Here is a 22,040-nt window from a genome sequence, read left to right on the forward strand (position 1 = left end):
GCCAAACGGAATACCATGGTACGTGGATGCAAGAGAGAGAGAAAGAGAGAGTGAGAGAGAGAAAGAGAGAGCATAAAACACTTTCTGTAATTTCTCAGGGACTTCCTAGCGTCCCTTTTCTTTCCTTTTATTCATTTCTCGATTTGGTACTATCTTACTCTTCATCCATTCTGATCCCGTGCAGAAGAAATTTTGAGAGATATTTACCAACTGTTGAAAATCGATAGGCCGCTTATTTCGTTTTTCATTTTTTCTCTTCCATACATACGTAGAGACACAAATTACTATTTTCAAATCGGAATAAATATGGAGATGCAGTTGATGTACAAAGAATGATTGTCTCAACGAAAATATTTCAAGACGATATCTTTTAATAAGAATAAAATTCGTTAGAACACATTGAAAGTGAATTTTTGATTCAAAGAAATATCGAATGGATACTTGCTTAAGTGATTTAGTGTTCATTCGATTGATGAAACGATATTCGCCATTCGGTTAATAATGGCAGGAATGGATTTCTTCTTATAGATATAGCTTTTTGTTAGGGACTGTGTATATGATCGGTAACAATACATTGGTTTGGATTTTAGTTTCTGTATCAGACGGCACGAATTAGTGTTAGTCCAACTAGCGAAACTCACGGTATATATCTACAAATATAAAATATTTGTTCTTTATTACCATAATTTCATTTATAACATAAAACCCGAACAATTAGTTAATACATCATGGCATCCGCAAATTGGACAGTTAATTAAAACAATTAAAACCCTCTTAAACTAAAATTGCAAGTACGTCAATCATTGAGGGAAGAGGTGAATAAGCATATAGTTTCATATTCGGATTTATATACTCAATTAAGTAACCTCATAAAAAAGTATATGTATGTAACCAACGACGTTATCAGACCTTTCAGTAAATGCTTACACCTTCATGAATACACGTTTTAACCGAAGCGAAAGTATTACCAGTGGAAATATGTATGCGCGTAATAATCAATCGACAAGCTCGGCCTAGCGTAATTCGATTGTTTAGTTGACCACATTGCATCGGACGAACCGGCGAAAATGTGTCAAAAAGAAATAGAAAAATTAAATTCATTGTTCAGCGATAGTATTCCGATCACGCAAAAGCAAATAGAAGTCCTAAATCTCTGATGTGATAAATCAGTTCCGATCTCTGTATATCGACTGTATTAATAGACATACCACCGAATTTGATCATACAAAATTTACAGAGGATAATTTAAGAATTATGTTTTTATTATAGTCGATTTATTATTCTAATGATCACGAGATACTGAAACGAATTACGTTACTAGAGAAAAATGAAAATGCTTCGTTAAATGATATCAAATTAGAATTATAAGCATTTATTTGAATATATGTGAAAATATTAAAACGTTAGAAAATCCTTCGTTGACAATATTAAAATATTAAAAAAAAAGATACACCAAGTCTGACATCATCGTTATTGACAAAAACGAACGGACATGTTTACCTAGATCTATCCTCCAACCTAGTGAACTCATTCTTCATGTCGAAGGAGAAAAAATCTTCCAAGATAATTGGCAAATTTAAAAGTTATATTAAAATCCTCAGTTGTAAGGGAAGGATCGACATTTATGTTGAAAATCGCGATGAAATCAATCTCATAAGACTTAATGCAGTTTATGAACTTGATGTTTCGCGGTACAATCGAGAGCAGTCAGTATTAATTTAAAAAATTAACATATAAAAAATGATTAACCTCGAGATACTTTGGTAAGATTCGTGCGATCATGTAAAAAAGTTGCACAAAGAGTCTCAAAAACGCTGTTCGCGAAAGAATTAGGTAGGTTTCAAAACTTTATCTTGCCTGACAATGTAAAACTGATGCAATTACCTTGTAAATATATGCGATGGACATATTTTTAGAAGAAAAGCAGAAACATGCTCAGCCATTAGATGTTATTGAATCGATAAATATCAGAATTGTCAATACTCATTATAATCGTAAAAAACCATGACACAATTCGTATTTGCACTGATTTTTGAACCATAATGAATCCGATTCTGAAAGATAATAAATATTCTTTACCAAATATTGAAAGTACATTTACAAAACTCAATGAAAATCATTATTTGACAGTATTATCTAAGTGATAATTATTTAGATAGTAGAGAAACATCGAGACATAATCATCTTCGTTCCAACCAAAGTTTTGTTTCGATGTAAGAGATTATTATTTGATATAAAAACAACCGCAGCAATTTTCTAGATATGCATGGAGCGAACATTAATTGAACTTGATGGTTTTTACTTATCTGAATGATCTTTACATCATGGGATCAATCTTCAAAGAATACAATATTGGGATGGGAAAAATGTTGCAAACTACAGATTGTAGTTTTCATTTGAACATCGATAAATGTAAATTCAGGTAACTGAAATGCCATTTCCGAAAAACGTTTTTAAAAATGATCAGTCATTAGAGCAAATTTATACACTATCTATACACGAATTGAAGCAGACTCTCAAAGAACTCATCCGTAAGGATGCGCTATGGAGATGGGAGAAGACATATTTTTTGTTGCCTGAGCAAAACTAATGTTAAGCCCGTTAGTTTTGGAATATTTTGATCCATCAAAAACTTTGGTAGTGGCGGCTGATGTATCATTTACGGGTATCGATGGAATCCTATTGCATCATGCCGACAACGGTTGAAAACACGTAGTATATCACATATCGGCGTAAAGCTGCACTGATACTCAGAGAAATTATTCACAGTTCGAGAAAGTGGCTTTTGCATTAATATCAGCAGTTGAGTGTTTCATCAATTTCTTTGGGTTCGTTCTTTCATTCTACAGACAGACCATAAACTTTTAATGGCGTTATTTCGTAAGAAAAACGAAATAAGGACTAAACGAATGGGCTAATACCGTAGCATATTTGAAGCTCTGAACGATTCGATTACTTGGATATGATTTTAAAGTTGAATATGTGAGAAAATATGATTTTTTACAAGCAGGTACTTTATTCCGGCTTATTGATGAATTTCAATATGACAGTATAGAGAAATCCAAGTATCTTTTGTCCAAGCCATTGAAAGCAAAATTTGTCATTTCTATGATTCTATTCTCCTAAAATTAGAACCCAAATTATATCAGCAACTTAAAACTAGCCATCGATGATAAAGAAATACAAGAAGTCATACAGGCTATACGATCTGACTGGAAACAGATAGTCTCTAATACTGAAAAGAATTATTACAAACTACAAAATAAATTAAGTACCTCAATAAAAAAGATAGAAATAAAAATAATGAAACAACTAGCATGGGAATATGTTTATTAGGCTAAAATGTCTCAGAACATTAAGGAAGTCATAAGGAGATGTAATTCTTGTGAATTATCGAAAATATTGCGACTAAATGAATCATTTAATTTGTGATAACCAGCAACCAAAAATTTCGAAAGAATCCATATAAATTACGCAGGGTCAATTGACAGCAAATATTTGCTCATTTTTGCGGCCACACGCAGTAAATATCGACGTGGTCATAATAGGAATTATTTCTTCAAATCGCATAATTGAAATGTATAAAGTATTTGATCGCTATTTAAATTTTTATACTCATTAATAACCAAAACACACAATTTACATTAGAAACTTTCTCCATCTTTTACAATGAAATAGGAATAACGTATTTAACGTCAGCAATCAGACATATACAGTCGAATGGTCAAACTGAATGTATAATAGATACAATTTAATAGACAATAGCAAAAAGTTCTTCAGATTAGAAAAATTAACTTCACGAATTTTTCTGTAATCATCTATACACTACGATCAGCTCCTCCAAATGAATGATTATTGGTTGAGCAGTTTTTCGTATAACCGATGATCCATTCTCAAAAATAAAATCTTATCCAAAGTGACAAAGAGAAACGTTTAAAATAAAAGATAATTTGATAAACATCACCGGTCCCACGACTTTTGAATTGGAGAAAATGTTATTGTTCTGCGGTGACAAGATCGTCAAGACTCGTGATATATTGTAAGAAAAATATCAAATCGTCAATATTAAATTTGTCTTTCTAATGATTGAATTGTCAAACGACATGTTAACTATATCTGAAGGGGAGGATGTGGAACAGAAAATGAAACAATAGATAACCATTAAAATCTAGAAGTTGATGATGTGAAAAATCTATCAAATCAACTTTCATCACAAGAAAAAAGAGCAATTGAAAATTTAACACTAGAAAAATACATAGAAAAGACGCTAATCAGACAAACAAACTGATATTATATTGAACCGAATCGTTTAGTATTAGATCTGTAAGCAAAATCATACCCGGGATAGTAAATAATAACTTTGTTCCATGAAGAAAGATATTATTAATTATTATTAATATTTGATTGGACTCCAGTGACGCATATATCGTAATGATGGTATTCAGATGATTCAGTTGTTTTATCAATAAATATAGCATTGATTCTGGCCAGCCGATGTTCAATTGTTCAAGCAAGCAAAGGAAAAATACATATAAAAGTTATAAGAGGAGAGTAGACATATGATGAAAAAACTGAATCGTGTGAGAAACACGACACCTTTTTGGCACTATAGGCCTGTTGTGTATTGTCGTCAGCTATTGGGTTCAAGAGAGTATATGAGCTCGTTTGTACTTCATTGCGGCGACCACGAAAAAACGAACGAGACACGAGTGATTCGCTGATCGCAGCAACCAATGAAGTACACTAAATCAAATGCCAAGTTCACGTGACAAGTTTAGAGGTTTTATCCGATCTCTATCTTGGCTGCGTGAATAGGATCCCGAATAACGTATAACTGAGTCCGCGTTGTCCGTTCAATTTTCCGTCGCAGGATATTTTTCTGGGTACATTCGAAACGCGATGCAATCTACAAAACCAATAAATTTATTTTACAACGATTCTTAAGAAGTATTAAAAAAAATATAACAAAAAAGTTTTGTGATTTCTAAATGCATTTAATGCTATTCATCATTTTTGGTTTTACATTATTTTATGTCAATCAAACCGTAATTGAGATTTGATCATGTCTTCATCATACGTCAGGACATAATTACTTTCACAAAGATCATTTTACGGATTAGATCGGGATAATAATGAATTTCTATGTATGCATGTATAAATAACTGAATAACATATTTTTGAATAACAGCAAAGTACGTATAAACATAGTGAGTCCAAAATACCAGACAACATAAAAAGGCAAATGTGTCTAAGATAGCCTAAAAGAAATAACATGCGAGAGGACTAAAGTAATATAATCGTTAGTTCAGAAAGAAAAAAAATAGTAACAATTAAATCTAATATATATAAATAATATACAATATAACATTATTATTCTAAATAATAATTATCACTGATTGAGTATAATTAATAATATATGTCTAACTAAATTTACTTATCGTAGGAATAATTTTTTACAAATCTATGTTATTTGTTTTTTCGAAATAATCTGATAATTAAAAATTAGACGCAACTCGCATCATTTTTTCGATATAAGATAGTGTAGCGACACAAACATGCGTACATGAAATCGCTACGAAAATTGACTCCATAAATTCTCCTGGTCGCAATTTTTGTTTGATTTTGATGATTAATGGATCATTCGAAAGAGGACGGTTTTTCACTCTTTTGTTTCTAAACAATATATAAAAATTATTTATTTTTTACACATAATATTCGCAAAAAAATATTTCTCAACAATTTTAAAAGATGATCTCGTGTAAAAAATTTTTATCTTCTGTTTTGTAGATGATTTTGTTGTCTCGTTGTTTATTTTAGTGTTTTTCGAATGATTAGGTACACCTATCCAATCTTAGATTTTCTAACGGATCGATGAGTCAATTTTTAAGACCAAATATAATAATGAGCTTTACATTCAAATTTTGACTAATTGATAGCCTCTAAGACACTAACAACGAGTTGCCTAGTTTTTGATCTTTCATTGACAAGTCGCCGGTGACTAGTCAATAGTACGCAACGGGCCATAAGGCACAAGAAATTCGATCCTCTACAACAGAGGTGGTCAACCGACGGTCCGTAAACCGCATGCGGTTCTTATTTCTACCTGCCTGTTTCGATAAAGACCCCCACTATTTGACATTGCCGTGTTTAGTGAACTGCACGATTTATGATTCTGTTTATTTATGAATAATCGATAGAAGTGGTATGTAGTAAACTTAAGTAGTTTAGGAACGGATTGATTGATAATGTGGACTGCGTGGTTCGTGGTGGAGAAGTTGACCATTCTTGGTGAAAGTCATGATTAGCGCATACAAACTGGACGGGTAAGATGAGTATAGCTATTATGGAGCAGAGTTCCCTGAAAATATTGAAATACTGGTTGTTTATCCTTTCGTATCATATTATAAAGATCTTAAATTAGAATTCATTACATAATAAAACAGTTATTTTACTTTATTTGCATAGATCACGCAGTTAATCTTTCTGTCTTTCGCATTTCTCTACTGTTACATCTACTATTTTCTTATTGTCGTCAGTTTTTGTCTCATTCTTCTCTCTCTCTCTCTCTCTCTCTCTCTCTCTCTCTCTCTCTCTCTCTCTCACTAACGCATCAAAGACAAATTCAGGAAATACGAGATCGCCGTAGCTCAATCTCAATGTTATAATTAAGAATCCGAGATTGGCTAATTATTTTATACAACATAGATTATTCTAACAACACTGACGATTCTAACAACATTGCTTACTCTGATCGCATCAATGACAAACAACTTCGCTTCTATCAAAAATCTACCTAAAAACTAACACATATCTTCTACTACATTATCAGTAGTGAAGGAAAAAAAGTAGCCTAATCCTTATCTCGACTCATAAAAAAATATACAATCTATTGCTCAACACACGGACACACATGCGCTCGCGCGTACGAAGTTTTCATTACATCTTACAATAGTGTAGAATAAAAAGAAGAAAGAATAATTTTTAAAGCTAATGATGTTATATTTAAGATGTTACATTTAATGAAATAAACGATTATACAAATAAGAAAATAAAATACCACTACAGATCACAATTGCACTGTACCCTTCTTTCAATATCTTTCTAGTTAGTCACTACTCTCAAATGTTTCTCTCATGCGCTTCTCTCAATATCTTTCTATTTATTACTTTTTTGTCGGTTTTAACCATTGTCAGCACACACAGATATAACAAAACCACATTGCCCTTGCAGTTTCATTATTGTTCGTTTTAACGATATGCATTGTGCCAATATAACCAACTGGTCTGTTGATACGACCAACTACATTATAGTTTTTCTTCTAGCTGGCTTAAACACTCAAAATAAACAAAGCGATATGCATTACAGCACATAGTAAATGTCATGTAGCTTTGTTCTTTCTATCTCACAATAATTGCTTAATAATTAATAATAAACTATGTGTTATGAATAATTTTTATATTAAATTTTATATAAATTGAACCCACTTAATCTATATACATTTGGATATTATTTATACAAGTACTTATATATTCAATGATTCGTTATAAAAAATTTATTATAAACAATTTATTATAAATAATTTTTATACCAATTTTTTTGTAAACTACAATATTATGTCCTGTTTTATAAAGAAAAATATAACTGTGTAAATATATTTCAAAGGTATTACCATATATGCAACAACTTACGAATAAGTAAGTGATTGATAAGTAAATTACATTCTAAATACATTCTCTGTCACCTAATTATACTTCTTTTTTTATAAAATAAGGTACAGAGATCGTCATCAGTCTATTGACCGGATGCGAAGAATGCTCGAAGATGAAACAGATGTTTTTAGCAGATTTAAGATCTATTTATATATAACTGTGCCGTGATCGTTTTGTGTCTGAATATTATCTGAGCGTACGATTACAATGACGAACACGTCACGGATAATGTATAAACTGTTATTTATATACAAAATTATGATAACCCATACGGGTATGGTGCACGGGCGAAACATGAATCAATCACGACGGTTGTATATAAATTTGTTAAAAATTTAATAGTCTCAATTCTGAAATATTTCTCGTTCAATAGCAGTATTGAGAGTTTGCGGAAGGACATTATGCCCAATATGCAGACACACAAGTTGCAATTTCACTTCGGTCTGGTGGACTTTGTTGTCCGTGACACTTTGACGCAATTCGGGTCAGAGAACGGTGTCCAGAGGGCGTCTGTGCTGGGCAGTTATGAGTTGCTTAATTGTTTTGTCACTGTTCGTCCGTTCTCATCGTCCCGTTGGTTCGTCCTCGTCATCCTTGCTGTTTCTGCCGCTATTATTACGTCGGCAGTAGTTCCGTTCGCTGTACTTCCAGGAATATCTCGAAATCGTTTCCACAATAGTGCGAGGTTTATGCCTTGACGGGTTATCCTAAGGATTCTAAAGCCACACAAAATCGATACTTATTCTCCCATTGTTTGCTCGCAAGAGGATCGATTGAAGCTTCTACAAAGCTTTGGACTCTTCCGGATTATTCTTTCTTTCTGTCTCTTTTTGTCTTTTGCTGTCGTTTGCTTTCTGCTACTTACTTTAGTATATATGTCTCGTAGTTGTATTGAGCAAATAATTAGGATGATCTATGAAAATAAGTGACTTGAGTTTGGTTGAGTGTACAGTCCATATTCGGAATATGATTCAATTAATCATTCGAAAATACTTCCTTTTTTTACTTGATTACTTACTACAGTGTTCTCGTCTAAAAATACATCGTTTTGTTAATCTTTCGTTTATTAATTCTATAAGGGAGAGAGAATATTTCTTCGATTGTCCAATAATTGCTACGTATAGTCTCATCACATTTGTCATTATTTTTCTATCTTAGTTTATGATGAGAAGAAGAGAAGAAAAAAAAAGAAGGGATTTAAAAAAGAAGAAACGCTTCTAAAAAGAAACCATTACATTAATTATTAATTTGAAATAGTCGCTTAAGTATTCGATTTGAGTTTTGTGTCAGGCAATCGATGGAGGTGTTGGTAAAGTCTGAGTAAAGCGAAAGGTAGGAATAACAAGAGTTTCATTAAGTCGTGAAAGAGGATAATAGCCAAAGTTGGACGGAGTACACAATAGCAGAATCTGAAATTCGAATGTTACGAACAGGCAGGTCGGATTTTCAAAAATAACAAATTTAATTTATAGTTTATTAAATAATTGAATATAACTTGTTGTATTTTTTATGTATGTATTTCAATTTATTGTATTTTTAACTGATTTGATTGGAGATTGAAATATATTTGTCGATGGAAAAAAGTGATAAGAAACAATCGCGGAAGGGAAAGCCGGAAAGAGAAAGGGCGTGGCCGTTGAAAAATTGGGATAGGCCTATTGGTTTGCTCAAAATACAATAATATTTATGATAATAATAATAATATCAATAATAACAATAATGACGATGACGACGATGATGACGATAATGATAATGATGATGATATCAAAAGAATATATCAAAATATATGCAACAAATAGAACACAAATGCAAGTACTCTTAAAAGTAATAAAAGAATTCATAAGAAATACAAGCATTTGGTAGAGACAATTGTGAAATGTTTACAACAGAAAAAGGAAACTGGGAACACAAGAAATAGGAGGAACACTCAAAAATGAAGTACTAAGAAACATAGAAACAGAGAAAACATACAAATACTTAGAATTCGACCAAAACACAGGCATAAACTATATGGAAATTAAACAACTTATTAAAAAATGCAAAATAGGCTGATACATAAGGACCATTGCTGTAGTATATGTATTAACAGACTATCAATACATACGCCATACCAATACTATTACACTTTTATTTAAAATAGTAAAATGGTTCAAGATAGATTTCGAAAAACTCAATAGATTAAACGAAACTTATAGACTACCGCAAAATGCACCCAAACTCATACATTGAAAGAACTACGATAAGCAGAAAAGAAGGAGAAATAAAATTAAACATTCAAGCACTATATAAAACATAAATAGTAACCCTAAGGAACTATTTCCGAAATAAGACCACAGCACTCCAGTAAGCTGCAAATCAAATGTGTCAATCAAAAAAAGTCAAAGCAAATGTACGATACAGATCACTCAACCTCAGATAAGAAAACTCACCAGAAGACATATATCCACTCATAATAGAACAAAAGAAAAAGAAATGGTCAAAGAAAATTCTACATGGTAACCATTACAAGATTATGCAAGATCCGAAAATAGACAAATATCTTTCATATAAATGGCGTCTCGCAGGACTACTTTTCCGAGAAACAAAAGGCTTTGTCCTACAAATCAACGTAATAGCTATTAAAAACTATAAGAAAAACATAATAAAATAAATCATGAATAAACAAATACAATGTATAAAATATCACCAATTTAGAGAAACAATAATGTATATAATAGGAAAATGCACATTACTAGCCAGAACAGAACACTTAGATGGACACAGCAGCAAACATCATAAACTAAAAATTAACACAAACTCATATAATCATATACGTCATATTATAAATACATATTCAAAAGCATATTAGAAAACAATAAGTATAAATTAGATTGGAATAAAACATTGTATACAAACCAAAAAATCATAAGCAATCGACCTGACATCACTCTCACCAACAAAACAATTTAATTGTCATAGTTGTACTGAATGATACGAACTTTACACAGAAAGAATAGCAAAAAATTACAAAGTAGAAATTAACCAGCTTTATAAATAAAATAATGTAACAATAGCATTAATTGTCATATCGGTCACAAGTATAACAACAACAAATTTCACAAACATCTCAATATACTAAACATAAGTATAACCATATGTAGATACATCCGAGAGACAATCTTATTGAAAATCATTGCAATAATCAGGAAAATGCTATAATAATAAGGAATGACTATATGATTTGGTTTGAGAAACCCGTCACTAGGTCCCAGATCCACAATATGAATATGAACAAAGATAATAACAATAATAACTTATACACAATGTCACACAAAACGTCTTTGTTTTGAATTCGTCCTCATAATTGTCTCAAAAAACGAGCCATTATGCATCCGAATAAATATAAAATAATAATTATAATAACAATATATGGGAAGGTGAAACATAAAACGACATTTCATCTTGTTGTAAAGAAAAATAATTTTAGTAAACAAATAGAGTACGCAGCTTTCCTCTGCAATTCTTTAACACTGTTCAAAATTTTATAAATTTCTTAGATTATCTTAATTATCAAATTATTAATATCAGACAGTAAATTGGAAACTCGCAGATATAATTATCGGGAATATAAAAAAGTATATATATGATAAGGCGAAGGATTTGCGATTCTTTATACATGTATTTCGAGAAAATCCTATAATAAGGATTAAATTAAATGCAATGGTGCATCATTTATGTGAGGATCCGCATATAAATTTCGTCCGCGCGACGGTTAATTAAAATTCGCGTTCATAGCGTTCCTCGAAAAATTTCTTTCGAACACAATTTTTAGGTTAAATTATATCCAACAATGGAACATCAGAAGAACCAATCGCGGACTCGGGAAAAAAGCCAACCGAATTAAGAGAATGAGATGAGCGTGAGTAAAGTTGACTTTTTTGTGTCGCGAAACATGGAACGCGAGATTCTGATAAACTTGCATGCCATGCATTTTTATCATTCGTTTCATTTTATTTACGGAAAAATGTATTTTTCTATTCTAATTGGATCAGAGATGAAACAGAAGAATTTAAACGACCAATTGAAATCATTTCCTGTTTCTTGTTTTCAATTTTTCTCAGCTTTCCCGTCGACAGAAATCTTGTATTTTTTTTTTCAGAAATATTTAGCAATGTCGGCACATGCCAGCTGTCCATTCGCTTCGCTTGTGAACGATGTTTGAGTATTAGTCGGCACCAAATGTCAATGACGTTCTGGCGTACAAAATTTCGACGCGCGTTATTGCTGGTAAAAAATGTATCACTTCGTTTACACTAATCGAATCTCTCTCAAACAGTCGGTAACAAATGATGGCAAAAAGTAATTGAGCAGCAAAAGCCGTTCTGTGTTTTTGCTCTCGTTGAAACGATTCAGCTATGAACGATAGAGTTCACTAGGTATTAGAGTATTGTGCGTGATTACAAACAAAGACATTTTTTATAGCTCATTCTCTTTCATTCTACGGCAGAGTAAAAATGAATCAAAGGTATCGCATGATGAACCGTATATTTATCGTGCTTCGGTCGTTGACGAGTCGATATATCGATATATTGGTTTTGGCTGACATTACTTTTAAATATTCAAATTAAATATATTATAGGTATTCCAACGTTTCGTTATCTTTATTTCGTTAAAATACATTTTATGTACGGTATATGAGACTAAATGAAAACGCGTTTGTTTTCATTTTCCGATTCTCGTCACGTATGCCGACTAAAACCTCGAATGATAACGAAGGATCGTTTTTGAGAAAAAAAAACAAAAAGATATAAATAGAGAGAGAGAGAGAGAGAGAGAGAGAGAGAGGATATATTGTGGTCTCGTGAAGTTACGAGAGAGACCTTCAATAATGGCGCGTTTGTCCCGCGAAGAAAATAATGTACAGCGGATAGAAGTCAAAGTCCATTTTTATGGGTCTATATATCTTGGAGTTGGCGAAGAGTAGTAATGCCGAGGGTGGTGTCGATGGTTGCCGGAGGGAAAAGGAAAGTCGAGAATCTGTACGCTGCTGGTGCGAATATTAAAAGCAATCGTTCAGTTCCGCGTAATAACTGACCATCGCGGATCTACTTATAGATATAATAAATCTATACTCAGTATCTTCGAGTAATTTACTACGTTATTTGCGACTTCTATCAAATAAAAAATGTATTCTAACTTTACGGAAAACTTTGTCATTGATACTAGTTGCAAACGTCTATAGATAAATATCCACCGTAACTGAGATTCTAATAATTCCGACTATAATCCATATAATTAATGAATTATAGTAATAACATTTAATCCATGAAGTAATTCGAGGTTTTCTAAAACTTTTTCAAAAGAGTTACATTTAAATCAATCTAATCTAATCTCTTTGTCTCACATAGGTGTTTTTATTATCGTAACTATAAATATATATATATATATATATATATATATATATGCGTGTACTTATACATAGAAATATATAATTCTTTCTTTTTCTCTTTTCTTTTGCGAAGTTAGATATACTATGACTATTAGGAGAAGCGATATCGTCGAGGCCGATATCTCATCGATAGTTCAACATCGAGAGTTCGAAGTGAAAAATTCTTTCTGCCTTTCGCAGTATAACGTACATGTAAGAAGATTCTCTGTATCTTGATTCTTTCGTATAGTCCTTTTTTTGCAAAAGTTGAAATGGCCGTAGAACTTTCGCATTTCTCTTTACTTCCTCCCGCGTTGCAATCTACTTTAGTGAATGTCCTACATTACTTTAGTTTCCGTGTATCCAGCTGACATCCAAAAGTATCCACGGATGACAGTTGCGACGACCATTACGGACAGTTTCGAGACTAGGAAGTTTCTCGTCGAGCAAGAAAAGCCGAACTTTCTATCCTCTTGCAGTTTCTTGTACGATTCGCAGTTTCGCTTTACTTCTACCGGTGCTCGATACTCCCGATCAAAGTCATCCGATGGATTTTGTAATCCATTTCAATCATCCATTACGTGTCGTCTTTGTACTCGGTCCTGTCATACTGGCACTAAGCTTGAAACTTTTCTTGATTTTTCTCAATGGCGAGTCGCATTCTATGGATTTTTAAAAAGATAAATAAGGTAAAAAAGAGAAGGAACTTTTTTTCTTTTCTTCGTTATTCTCGGAGATTGTCGTTTTGAATGATCTCATATTTTCTCTCTCGCTCTCTTCTCCCCTCTTTCTTTCTCTCTTTGCAAATCGTCAACGACGATGTTTGAAGAATCTCCTCTTTGTTGTGGTGCATTTCGATGTCCGAAATGCCTCCTTTTTCGTATTCTCGCTTTCCAACTCATCCTCTTGCCTTGTATAAAATCTCCTCTCCCACTTCCTCGGATAGCTGAGTGCCGTGTATTGTTTTGTCTTCTTTCTTTCGAGATTCCAACGCAGAATCGTGCATGCGTCTAGTAGTCGGAAAGCTTGCGAGACGTTAGCGTCGTACTGAAAAAGCAGCACAGCGAACATAAACGAGAGGTGGAAAGCCGGGAGGAAAAGAGAAAAAGAGAAGAAACAGCTAAAGCTCTGAAGAGACGATGCGAAAGAGAAAGAGGAAAGAGAAAGAAAGATAAAGAGAAAGAGAGAGAGAGAGAGAGAGAGAGAGAGAAAGAGAGAAAAGAGAGAAGAGAGAGAAGAGAGACAAAATATGGCGTAGGCGTCAACGTCTCGTCATTGCGAAATCTCGAGAAAAAAATAGATGACAAAAGGAACCAACATACAAAAGAGCCGAGTGTTAGTCGACTCGTGTTTGTACTTGTCGTTGCCGCGAAAGCGAAATAATAAAAAAGAAAGTTGGAAGAACGGCAACTGAGGGAAACACGAAAGGTGGTTGCATCAGCGGAAACAGTAGGAGTGGTGGTGGTGATGGCAGGGGAACGTACATACGTGGTATCAAAGAGGAAATCATCAGTTGCAAAATCACCGTCGCGTATTTGCTTTTAATTTGCCAGACGAATTAACCGGGTATTTGAAGCGGGCAAATGCCACCACTGCGACCACCGCCATCACCCTTTCGCGTTGGGTCGAGAGCTGGTAACGAATCGGTGGTCTCTAAAATTTAATAATAATTCTCGTTGTGTTGCACATTGCCGAAAATTCCAAATATGGCATCGGCGATGTATTCTCTTGCATTTGTATACTCTCCCTTTCTCTCTATTTTTGTCTCTGCTATTTCCAGTTTGTTTATCCTTATATTTCTTTTCCTTTCCTTATTTTTCTGTCCTGAATCCATCTGTATTACTTCATTCTTTCTTTTATTTGTTTTCCTGTCCCAGTAAAACAATGACGAAAGCATGGATAAACAAATAGGAATTTTGGTATTGTGCGTAAGAATATCTTTCAATACGAAATCAATTTGATTTTTTCGGAATACAAATTTAGGAGGTATTTGATTTTCAACGTCGAAATAATTGTAACATGATTGTCCGATTCTACCCTTTCCAAAAAGAACTTAAAAATTCGTGTCAATTTATTTACGCACGTTCGCTCATACGATATTCGTTCATTCGATATATTCGATCGAAAAGTGAAAATAAAAAGAGAGAATGAGAAGGAAATTTGTAATTCAGTTCACAACAACATTTTTGTTTTGTGGTCTTTGATAAGTATTTGTACTTCGACCATCATTTGTAATTATGAAAGTTTTATTTTCGGATAGTATTCGATGTTGTGAAATTGCATGTAAAATTCAATTTTGAACACGTTCAATTTGCTTTCAATTGGAAATATTTTTTCATAAGAATACGAGATACAAATATAGATAGAGAGAAAGATAAGCAGAGAGAATAATAAAAAGGAGGGTAGTAATGATGTTGATAGGACTCTTCGCTTAAACATTCTACGATGAATTAGGTGAAGGAAACCACTCCTCTTATCGCGTTATACTATCGTCTTTATGAACTACGGTGAAAATATAAAAATTTTTATTGTCCTCGAACGTCGTATCCTACATTTTACACCGGATATGTCATGCCGTGGGTGGAAGTCATTACTTTAGCATTCTCCCCGATAAAAGAAGATCTTCTCTGACTCGATTAAAATTCAGGTTACGTAGATGGTGGACGAACTCGAATAAGTTGCAGCAGTCGAGAAATGTGCGTCACCGACATAAACTGCAGAAAATATGGGAAACAGCAGGAACACTCGGATTAAGTTATACGTGAGAAATCTTTGAAAGATGTTTGGTATTTTACATTTCAGCGCTTCTTCATTGTTCCGAGTTTTCTGTAAAAAAGAAAAAAACACATTTTTTGTTTTTCAGTTTATTTCTTCGAATATAATTTGAAAAAAACATTTTAGAAAATACCTTGAATAAAAGAAAAAAAGAAATAACTTAGACACGTTTCCTGATTTGTCTTAAAGAAAGATACGAAACAAGTTCGCACAATTCAAAGAAAGGAAACGCATAGAAAATCATTAAAAGATGCGTCAATTAAAAGTTTCTTTATCGTTGAAAACCTTTCAACTTCTATTATGTAACCAACAAAACTATTCGATACTTTTTGAACTTGCAAAATGTGCGGTGGAGACAGACAGAATTAGAGATAGAAAGAGAAAGCTTGAAGGAAGAGTAAAGCACGATGGAAGGAGTGCGTCAGGAGAAGGGTTAGAGAGTAAGAAAATCTCCCACTTGTAGCTCGCAGATATTTACTCCGATCTTACCGAGACTGAAGTTAAACCTTGAGCAATGCTTAGACCCCTCTTTCTATCCACCCATTTAAGTCCACACTTAACTTTCAACATGAAGTGTTGAAAGAAACTTGATATCGAATCCGACCCGAAAAAGTTCTTTAATGCGTACTTCCGAGAGATGTGAAATCTCGCCGATGTGTTGCTTATTTATATGCAAACATAATTCGGATTTAGAATTCTTTAATAAAGAATAATTATAGTCTTCTTGTTATCTGAATGATGCAGTTTTAGATACATAGAACTTTCGATTCTTTAAAGTGGATCTCTTCCTTAATTCTTAAACTCGAAGTCTCAGGGCACTAATTAAAAAAATTTTTGAGACTATATAAAGATCGAAATATGTGTAATTTTTATTCTTACTTTTACTAAAAAAAATTTACAGAACATATGTACGTAGAATTAAAATATGAAGGTAAATAATAAATACGAAAGAAAAGAACGAAGAAAGACGAGAAACCATTTCTTAAAAAAAGTTCTCATCGTTTTTAATAGAATTGTACCAAATCCCGAAGCAGTATTAATTATGTTTTATGTTTAAAATTACTGATCGTAAATTGAAATTCTTGAAATCATGACTTCATTCATTTATATTATCTATCTATTCGTGCATAGGATCACTCGATTTGCTTTGCGAATAGGAAGTCCAGATCATAGAATTTTGTGGTTCCCTGTTGAAATACGTAAATTATTTGAGAATTAATGGGTTCGATTCCTTGTGCGCATCATCATTTCTGGAATCTATTGAACTTCCTAAACATCAAGGGTATGCATTATTCGACAACATTAATCATTTGCATTACAAATACTATATCGTAAAATTATTCTTTTTTTACAGTACAAATTATTCTTTTTTATCGTACAATTATCAAATTATCAGGGGTTAGAGTTCTTTATGAAGTGCTTTTAAGCCATGCTAGTCGATCGAATTTGAATTTCGAAGAAATTAGCACGTTCTCGCGCGTGAAATTTCTCTTTCTATTACTCCCAGATGTACCACTGAAGACGAAGATTCCTCCATTCGAGAGAACGCCTAGAGAATCGAAACTCGAAGAGTAGCATCGTGAATTACTTTTCTAAATGCTCTCCATTCGAGTCAAGGTTCTCTCTTTCCAGAATCGCCTAGATAGGAGACGAGAAACGGGAGGGTATAGATGACTCTTCCAATTTTCAGGCATGTCAACCAGATTGAATTTCTATCGTAATCGTCGTTGTCTTTTTCATCGATGCTTAGTGACTTTTCGTGAGATATTAGGTAACTGGGTTATATTTTTGAAAACGACTTCGTTTCTTTTGATTTTTCTCTATAATGTTATCTTTTTTTCTCTTTCTTCATACTTCCACAATAATTCAATCTCTTCCACTATTCTATTTTACTTGCCTTCTTCTCATCATTTACTATAACAATATATTCTTTATATCTTTTGAAAATGAAATATGTATTAGAAAAGAAACATTATACATCTAGAAAAGAAAAAGAAAGTCTGTAATTGCAAACTTTCTTGTTTAGTCTGCTTCAACATTTTAATATATTAGAATAGGACTGAGAAAAGTGGCCCTAATTATCGAATAGCGATTAGAAAAAAATATTGAAAGCAATATATGGCTGACGTAGAGTTAAAATAGCTAATAGAGTATAAAATCAGCAAGAATTAAGAAAGAATTTGTTAAGTTATCTGCTAGATGCTAGATATACTCTACGTCCACAGACACACACGTTTTTACATATATCCACATGTACTTTCGGGTATATGCACCAAGATCAACGCGTTAAGCAAGAGTCCTGTTTTGCGTTCAAGGAATTTTGTAGAGGGAAATTCATTATGTAAAACACGTTGGAGAGTTGGTAATCCTATTTCTCAGACTGGAGGGTCGCAAGCACAAGTTGCGCCGTGTGGAATCCGTTGTAACTTGTTCCTGCGGGGGTAGTAAGCAACTTCCCATGGGACGTTACTTCTTCTTCTTCTACCTTCTTCTCTCTTTCCGCGAGCCGCGTAGAAAGTCAGAAAGCGGAGAAAGTACGACTGAGAAAGACAAACACAAAAGTAGGAAGAGTGAGAGTGATAGAGAAAGATGACAAGTTCTCTCTCATTCTCTATCTTTCTCTCTTCAGTCAACGTCGCGAGGCGCTTGATGGACTTAGTTCTCCCGATTCGGAGTGAGTACGAAGCGACAACCAGTGTGAACTTTGCCGTAAGGGATTATGCAAACTGGTAGAGGTTCAGAAAGAGAGGATGAACGAAAGAACGAACGGAGCAAGAGACGGGAAGCCATGCCTGTAGCACACGGCTACTGTAAACGGAACGGAATAGTCTCTCTCTTTCTCTCTCTCCCTCTCTCTCTCTATCTATCTCTCTATCTCTCTATCTCTCTATCTCTCTCTCTCTATCTCTCTCTCTCTCTCTCTCTCTCTCTCTCTCTCTCTCTCTCTCTCTATCTATCATTCTCCTACTCATTGGTTTTGTTCGATCGCTTTCCTTGCTTGTCATTACAACTTTCCACATTACCTCCGCGCTATATGTTTATCTTCCTTCACATCAAGAGTAATCATACTCGTGGTTAAAAAAAGTATTAGAGATCAAAATCAGGGAAGCAGAATTGCTCAAGCATTCCTCTTTCATCTGCTATCCTTTTCTTCTTTTACGGTAAGCAATTCGGCAGAACAAAGAATACTTTTGGAGGAAAAATGAAAAATCAAATAAATACCTTATTCTGTGATTTTCTCGGTATTTCTTTTCAAATTATCGATAAAAAAGATCGATTTTATTGATAAAATATAAGGAATTGCAGGTTGATAGATAATTGATCTTAAAAGAATAAAACGAAAAGTTGGGAATAATACAAATGAACGATCTAATGATCTACGAGTAGGAAAGAATCATCATAAACCATTGCATGGATCATATATGCCAATAATATTTCTACGTATTAAAACCAAGTTGGTCGAATAGCTGTGGGCTTTAAATGTATTTAGTAAATTATCGTATTGATGAGGCGAAGCATAGAAGCCAAAGGACGAGGAGATCTGGCATCTTCTACAAGAAAGAGAGAGTATGAGTATTAGAATCGGTGATGGAAAGCTAAGAGAGAGCGCGTTAGATCGAGATAGTAGAATGCGTCGAGTGTATTAGAACGTGGTTCTAGATAGGGACGATGCCGATAAGACGGTAGTAGTCTCGCTGATAAACAAACCGTACCACGCAAAAGCAACACTAATCAGCATAAATGGCTTGTCCCTATCCGATAGGGCAACGCGGCAGCTGCACCACCAGCTGAATAAATTTTGGATTACGCCGTTTGGTCAAAGCGTAGAGCGAAAGCGAAGGGAGAAAGGGAGGTAGTATAGCAAGAATTAGGGCACTCCCGAAGGATCACGTTCTCGAGTTTCGTCACGTAGAAGGGAAGACTAAACCGCTTTAAGCGTCACCACTACCGACGTCGACGTCGTCATCGTTCTCCTCATGTCCACCGTCCTTCTCTTCCTCATCCTCATTGGTGTACTAGCTACCATTGATCGATGTTAAACGAGATCGACGTTTATTACTTTCGCGTAATGCGTTTTGCACGACCAAAGCGGGGCAAAAATTTTCATCTGTGCCTCGTATGAAACGGTCACGCGTTCTGACGCGACTGAAATATTGATTTCGAGATAGTATTCATACAGATTGAATCAAAGTTCATCAAGAATTTTTAAGATATGAGAAAATATTTTGTATTTTGATTCAATAAGTAAAATTATTTTCGGTAAAGTTTATCAATTCTTTTAAATAAATTTACATATTATCGTGTATAAGCATCATCATGGTGATATCATAATATAGATTAAACTAACCCTGACATTTATTTTTCTCATCATTTTTCGAAACGATGCAATTTATATTTACGTTTTTCCGTATCATCAAATTCAAAGATATGAAAAGGTTTCGTTTTACGTGACTCACTCTGTATAAATTCTTACTTTAAAGTGGCTCCGATTTTATCCCCTCCCAACGTTTTTAAAACGTTCAACTACTTTCGTATATTACTTGGAAGCGGATCGAGATGCGGGAGCTCGCTCGATGAAAAAGTACCCGACTCGCAACGGATCGTTTTTTTCCCGGCTTCTACTTTTGCGCGTGTTACTCAGCCATCTTCCTCCCACGCAAGCGAATGTGTATCTTTCATCTGCGTTCAGTTTTCTGTACCTATATCTACTACTCTTGCTCGTACCAACGTGATTTTGTGGTCGACCGAGATTTACTTCGAGTGTCGAGCATCCTCTAGTCATCGTCGTAGTTGTCGTTTTCCTTACCGTTGTATTCACGAAAGCACGTACAAGGAAAATGAGTGTGCTGTACCGAGCTTAGACCATGATACCCTACCGCGATATGTTGTTCTTTTAGCCTAATCCTCTCAACAATAGATATCCGTGCGAGCTAACTGAAATCCTAACTTTCTTATTTCTTTTTATTCAATGAATTCGTTTGTTTCAAGACGAACCACTTAATCACATTTGTTTATTCTTTTCTATTTCAGATCGACCCGAAGGTAGCATTTCCAAGGAGAACACATCCGAAGGTAAGATGAGCATAGTTAAATTTCATTCACGAAATATTTTTAAAAAGCAAGCTAAACGAAGCAAATGCTATCTATTATATCCCTCAGGATTGATAGAGAAAATGAATGGATATAACACGTCACGTTAGAAATTAGAATACCGTTATAACAACAATATCGGATGAGAGTGACCTTGTTTTAAAGAGGAACGACAGTTTAACAAGAATTACTCAGCATGCACGTTTCGTCAGTTAAAAATGTGCAACTGTAGATCGCGCAATATTTCATATACGCACAAAATTTTAACTGCAAGCGAGATGTTCGCAGGTACTGTGTATATGTAGGTACGTATGTACGTGTAATCATATAAGAGCGCGTATAGAGCGCGAGGTTGAAAAGTCGTACGATGAATGGTAGGAATGTGATGAAATGTTGAGGTGCCGCAGGCACCAGATTGAATAGAGAATAATAAAGTCCTATCATCCTCGTAATAAGAACAATTAGATATAATTTATTTCAAAACCAGGAATTATTTCCTTGTCTCGGAGGATAGTGGTCATAGCTAAAGCTCTCACTTTCTCGCACTCGGTTCACGAAGCTGAAAGTCGAACGAGACCGAGAACGAATACGATGTAAATGGTCGCTTGGTGGAAAAAGAAAGAGAAAGAGAGATGAACGTCCATGTACATCTACACACTTAAAACTAGGTGATACATATACGTGAACGTGTGTCTACGCGTCCGTTATTCTAAAAGTGGGGAAGGCTATGGAAAAGGCGAGAGAAATTCGCGCGGTTTAATAATATAAATGCTAGGCATGCGAATTACCGGCAAGTGACTGAATTGCACTAATTTTAATTGTACCCTTTCTCTTCTCTTCTCTTTCTCTCTCTTCCGCGTTCGCGCACTTCGTTCCTCTTTTCCACCACACGTCACCCCTCTGCTATTCAACGACTCTCTCTCTCTCTCTCTCTCTCTCTCTCTCTCTCTCTCTCTCTCTCTCTCTCTCTCTCTTTCTCATTTCGTTGTATAAGGGACATTTCCACATTTTTACAGCGCGTGCGCCGTCGCCTCCGTCCCTATCGTCGTCGGCACCAC

At 34.2% G+C, this 22,040-nt stretch overlaps 1 protein-coding gene across 7 annotated transcripts in view; it reads left to right on the forward strand.

The window, feature by feature from the left end:
* The window catches only part of LOC124433218 (RNA-binding protein Musashi homolog Rbp6), a 586,211-nt gene that overhangs the window by 351,184 nt on the left and 212,987 nt on the right, over window positions 1-22,040 (forward strand). For 6 of the 7 annotated variants that reach the window (XM_046982961.1, XM_046982962.1, XM_046982960.1 and 3 more), the window contains one exon: window positions 20,923-20,964. In XM_046982961.1, the coding sequence (XP_046838917.1) occupies window positions 20,923-20,964 (42 nt within the window). Of the gene's footprint in view, window positions 1-20,920; window positions 20,965-22,040 lie in introns of all 7 variants that reach the window. The other variant, XM_046982967.1, reaches the window with a different exon arrangement.

Source organism: Vespa crabro, chromosome 2 (genome assembly GCF_910589235.1).
Source record: "Vespa crabro chromosome 2, iyVesCrab1.2, whole genome shotgun sequence".
In the NCBI taxonomy this organism is placed as follows: domain Eukaryota; kingdom Metazoa; phylum Arthropoda; class Insecta; order Hymenoptera; family Vespidae; genus Vespa; species Vespa crabro.